The 6,000-nt window shown below is 35.9% G+C and overlaps 1 protein-coding gene across 1 annotated transcript in view; it reads left to right on the forward strand.

Annotated features, from left to right (window-relative positions):
* The window catches only part of LOC146001758 (uncharacterized), a 155,451-nt gene extending 153,302 nt beyond the window's left edge, over positions 1 to 2,149 (forward strand). The window contains exon 5 of the mRNA XM_083139475.1: positions 2,016 to 2,149. Within this exon, the coding sequence (XP_082995601.1) occupies positions 2,016 to 2,027 (12 nt within the window). The 3' untranslated portion in view covers positions 2,028 to 2,149. The remainder of the gene's footprint in view (positions 1 to 2,015) is intronic.
* The last annotated feature ends 3,851 nt before the right edge of the window (positions 2,150 to 6,000 follow it).

Below are 6,000 nucleotides of genomic sequence, written 5' to 3' on the forward strand. Positions count from 1 at the left end.
GATCATACCTTCTTGATCAATTTCCAATGCCGAAGGCAAAAGTTCCTTTGGAAACCTGCATCCATGCAGGACACTGGCTCTGGTAATATCAGGCTTATCCCTCAACAGGCTTGAAATTTAATGGTTCCATCTCTTGTCGATTATTACAAGTACAAGTGATAGCAAAGGTTCCAGAGTAATTCCCAGCAGGAGGTTAGCACAGAGGTTTTCCTCCATGAATTCAACATCTGCCTATAATACGTTTATCTGTCATAACACTTCAGTCTTTTGTGTTGATGCTGCAACATTACAAGAACAAAAACAGTTATTTTTAGTTTGGTGTTTAAGTCACTATGTGCCATTGGACTAAGAAAGAATCCACTTTTGTTTTTCACAAATGGCTCTATACCTTAAGTACATGAAGAACATAAAGTATGGAAAGCTCATTGTTTTATCATCCATTTGTATTTTTGTTATTTATTGTCACTTTTATGCCACCTTTAGATTATCACGACAGTGTGCAAGCATGATGATTGAATGAAATTGATAAAGGGATGCAAAACAAAGAACACCCATGTTCCGGCTGGGACTTGAACCTGTAAAGTTCTCGTGTGAGGTCGTAGTTGGTCACTTAACAATCTCAGCCACAATCTATTAGCATGTTTTATACAAGTGAACCCAATAATCCTTCTTTGTAAAAGTCTGCAACATGTATTCTATGTTTATGCAACACGTACAGCGGAACCACACACAAAATAACCTTCATAGACCACAACTTCTGTGCATTGTACTCCTGCATAGAGACAAGGGGGAGAATGGATCATGCTTCCTTATAGTCTGAGTTGAGCAGATGAAGGGGGAAAGTGCACGATGAAGTTTGGCCGAAGTTTTCTTTGTTTGTGCTCCCTCTATAAATACCACATGTATACTAATTGAATCAGAACTATTTACACTCATGATGGGTCAGTTTTACAAGCCCATGTAAAACTTACTAAAATTCAAAACTGCAAATACTGACTCATATCTTCCAGACCTGTCACTAACCCAAGGGTAGACAGTAGTGAATTTAAAAGATACATACAATTCCAGATGCAGGCACAAATGATGAGATCTAAGCATGTGGTACAAACAGCAGACTTATCACACTGTCGGATGCTCACACATCATGCTACCCACAAAATCAGCACTTACACGGCCCTGCCAATCTTGCATTGCAACAAAGAGGGTACACAGGAGAAACATTGCAAAGACGAACAAGTGATTTTGAATGGGCCAACCTCAGTGTCTCCCATTTGTAGCAAGCAACCGAAAAATGTTTGTGACCGTGACATGTCCTGAACTTCACAGCAGGCCTTTATCAGGTGGCAGAGGTACGAGGTGCCACTCTTGCCAAAAGCTCTGCAAAAGTACATGCAAGAATAAATAAATAATGAAAATTAGAAACCCTCCACCCTTGAACTTGAAATACAATTCTGAGTCATTAGGTCACATTAAATTAAGTAAGACAATTTTATTTTAAATTATTTGCTTGGTATTGAAGGACATTGGTAATTAGTATTTGGTTTGATTAAAATGTCCTAGCACAATGAAGAAAAAAAAAAGTTTGAAAGAACGTACATGGAAAGGAATTCGGAAATACAAAGTATTCATTCAGCAAAAATCATATATATAAGACTAACGTACTTAGCCAAATAATCTAAAAACTGCACAATAATATTCATGAATCCTTTCATTATGTGATCATTATCTGAAAGATAAAATTAGTGCCTTCTACTAAAAGACCATGTTTCCTTTTGGGAAAGTAGAGCAGATTATTATTAAGTTTACCACAATATTTGAAATTACTTTGTTTTGGAGATATTATTTTTACTTGGTATTACAGTAGTCGTTGATTCTTCTTTATGTCATAGTTGCTAACTGGTAATATGCATTGAGAAAAATATAGAAAGTAATTTAAAGCTGAGTGAGTTATTTGTGCACTTTTTCTGAAATATCCTGTTGATAAATTGCCATTAATGACATATATCTCCTTCCAGATTATCAAATGATGAGACATTGATTAGAAGTGCCTTTCATCAGAAATACATGGATAGTGATATACATTCATGTCTCACAAGGACTTATTCTGTTTCAAATATGAACATCGAATTCAGATCACGACAAGTAAGTTCTTCTTCATGCAGTTCAATGCTTTCAACAACAATCTGTTCTGGCTCAAAGAATAAAGAAGCTAATTTACGTAGAATCTACAGGTAGAAGTGAAGGTTTAGCTATTTGCAACGATGGTAGTGATTTGATTCATCCCAAATGTGAACTTGTGATTTACAAGCAAACTGATAACTGTCAAAGGCATTTTGCTTGTTCCACTTCCAAATTATTTGCTCGGAAAGAGAAGCTTACAACACATTCAAGAATTGATCCAATTTGTTCGACATCCAGCAAATCATGTTCAGCGTTGGGAAATGTTGCAGAACTTTCAAGAATTCAGAGTTTTCTAAAGCCTTTTGTGTATTCAAAGTGTAACAAATCATTTGCACAGAGGAAATTTCTTGATTGACACTTAAGTATTCATACCGGAGGGAAATTTTATATGTGTTCCGCATGTATCAAGTCATTTGCACAGAAAGAATATCTTAGAAATCATTGAAGAATGCATACTGGAGAGAATCTCCATGTGTGTTCAACTTGTAACAACTCATTGCATGTAAGCATGACCTTGGTAAACATTTAAGAATATGTACTGGCGAGAAGCCATAGTGCACCCAACATGTAACATACCATTTGCACATAAGTCAAATCTTAGTAAACATTTAAGAATTCATACTGGGGACAAGCCATATGTGTTCAACTTGTAACAAATCATTTGTACGTAAGGATGTTCTTAAAACACACTCAGTAATTCATATTGGAGAGAAACCTCTTGTGTCCAACATGTGACAAATCATTTGGAGAGATGGCATACCCTAAAGAACTTTCCCAAATTCATGGTGTTGATAAGCATTTCATGTGTTCAACATGTAATAAACATTTTATTTCTCTTGTTCATAGTGTATCAAATCATTTGCACACCAGGAAGATTTTAGAAGATATTAAGAATTCCAACTGGACAGAAGCCATGCGTGTTCACCATGCATAAAATCATTTACATGAAAACATTTCAGAATTCACACAGGAGAGAACCATATATTTGTTCAACGTGTAACAACACAACAACAAAATCTTGGTACACATTTAAGAACTCATGCAACAAATTATTTGGACACAAGAAGGAAGATCTTAGAAAACATTTAGGAATTCAATGTATAATATGAATAATGAATAATATTCAATGTGTAAAAAGAGATTTGACAGAAAGCAGATGTTATAAACAGGGCTCGAAAAATTCCGGTCGCCAGGTCGCCATGGCGACTAAAAATTTCAGCCTGGCAACTGTGATCTTTTGCTGTAATATGTACGAAATTTTGACGATTCTAAGTTCAAATTGCAGTACAGCGTAAGTTAGCATTTTTTTTTATCAACGTTGTGAACATTCCATAGAGTCAGTAACAATTTCTTACCCTTTGTCTTATATTTCCTGCTTTCTCAAATAATTTAGCGATGTTTTGAATACCGTGATGCTCAGCATCTTATACATGGAGTTTCACAAGTTGCACAATCCAAACTTTGGAAATGTATATCATGGAAACCGTAAGAGATATTTACACCGGGTTTTTAGCATTATAAAGCCTCATCAATTGAGATATTTTTCAATGCTTAAAATTATCATTTCACTCAGTACAGAAAATTATATAAAGTAATAACTGATGGAAAGCAGTATTCAAATATTTCCAGAAATGAACTTCTGAGTAAGAAAAATATGTAATAAATTATCGAAGGGTCATAATTAGATATTTGATGACTGATGCCATATCAGTCTGTCATTTGCGACCAATATTGGTCTTGTTCAACTTTTGATGAATTTTTGACTGACAATTTTATGGGTTGAGTGAAAAGTGCCATTTTTGGGACATATATCCATATATGTCAACACTAGCAGGTTGAAATATTTTGCCAACAGTTGCATGCAACATGTGTCTAAGGATTGGCTATACATTTATGTGAAAAATCGTAAATCAAGATTTTGTGCCGAAATTGGACTCTTGAGAGAATCCTAGGCTGTACTTGGCTCACTTTCGCCGCTACTGTGCCTGTTTTTTAAAATTGATTTAGCATGGCATATTCATTGGAGCAGTGCGTGTGCATTGTGGAAGAGTATTTTACTACTCATTCTTACACTCATGTGCAAGAGGTTTTCCAATGAAAATGGCCTGCTTCTGCTGAACCTCACAAAGCAACTGTTTTACAACCAGTCAAACACCAGCAAATGATCCCACAAATTGTTTGAGTTGGTATTGATTGTTGAAAATCAGTTCTCAGATGTTTTCAACAAATTAACAATGATTTTTAAAATAATGTAATTGCTTTTAGATAAATGCTAACATAAATTTATGAACCCAGTGATACCCTACAGGATTAGTTTAGTGCAGAAAAAAAGGTGTAAATATCTCTTACGATTTTCATGATATATATTTTCAAAGTTTGGATTGTGCAACTTTTGAAACATACTGTTACGAAGTATGCACAATTGCTAGTAGGTGGTTTCCTGGTGCCTGATTTTTAGAGCTGGCACCCAGCTTTGAAGAAAATTTTTCGAGCACTGGTTATAAATTATTTAAGAATTCGTACTGGAGAGAAGCCCTTTTTGTTCAATGCATAATAAATCATTTTCATGTAACCAAGTTCTTAGGTTCATTCAGGAATTCATAATGTTGAACATGTAACAAATTATTTACACAGATGGCAAATGTTATGAGAGATTTGAAAATTCACACTTGAGAAAAACCCTATGGGCATTCAAGAAGTAACAAAAAATTTGTATGCAAAATATTGTTTTGTGACATTCAAGAATTCGTAGTGGAGGGGAATCTTTACCGTGTCCTTCATGCAACAGATTATGTAGAAATATGTAAACTCTTGGGGAACATTAAAAAATTCATAGTGTTGTAGAACCTTTTGTGTGTTCAATGTGTAACAAATTAGTTATACTGAAATAATTTACTGAGACGTAATTGAAGAATTCAACACAGAAAAACCTGTTTCTGTTCTGTGAATTCCTTCATAAACATCTTAACATCTTGTGAAATTTTTTCGGTGAAATTTTTTCGCAGTGCTCAAGTCATTAATGAGGCATTATACGAGAGCTGATCAATAAAAAATGAGAATATTTTTTTGTACAGATTCTTATTGTTCTAGTGGAAGAGTTACATTTTTTTTCAAAAGTATTCTCTGCCCCCTCCCAACTTAAATGCAATTATGATAACACTTCTTTCAGTTTGTGGGCCTTCCCCATGGCGCAGTGGTAGCGTCATTGCCTTGTAATCAAGGGGTCCCGGGTTCGATACCCGGTGGAGGCACAAGTGGTTCGGATTCCACTTTAAACTGTAGGTCCAGTCCCGATTAGCCTTACTGCGCATAAAGTGGACTTAAAACACCAAATCAAACCAAACCAAACTTCTTTCAGTTTGCAAACACATAATGTAAGCAATTCTTTGTGAGATCCTTGAGAATCGCTTCACATTTCTTCAGCACTGCTTGAGAGTCCGCAAGGCGATGTTCCCATAGGTTTCACTTGTTTGCAGATGCAGGAAAAGTCACAGAGGGCTAGGTTAGGATATAAGGGGATATGGTACGCAGATGATGTCGAATTTTGCCAAATATGCAATGATTTGATCTGCCACGTGTGATCGTGCATTATCATGAAGAAGTCGCCACCCATTCTAATGAAGTTGTAGTTGTTTCTTTGCGATGTGCTTCCTCAGCGTTGCCTAATCTGACATGTAATATTCTCCTGTAATGGTAGCGTGCGGGGGAACTGCACGCTGGTACACCATTCCCTTACAGTCAAAGAAAGTGATCACGCATCGTCTTACCTGGAGATGGAACAATGTTTGCCTTTTTCAGTGTCTTGAGACCCTGTAGATT

The sequence above is a fragment of the Lepisma saccharinum genome, chromosome 17 (genome assembly GCF_977018435.1).
Source record: "Lepisma saccharinum chromosome 17, izLepSacc3.1, whole genome shotgun sequence".
Taxonomy (NCBI): Eukaryota; Metazoa; Arthropoda; class Insecta; order Zygentoma; family Lepismatidae; genus Lepisma; species Lepisma saccharinum.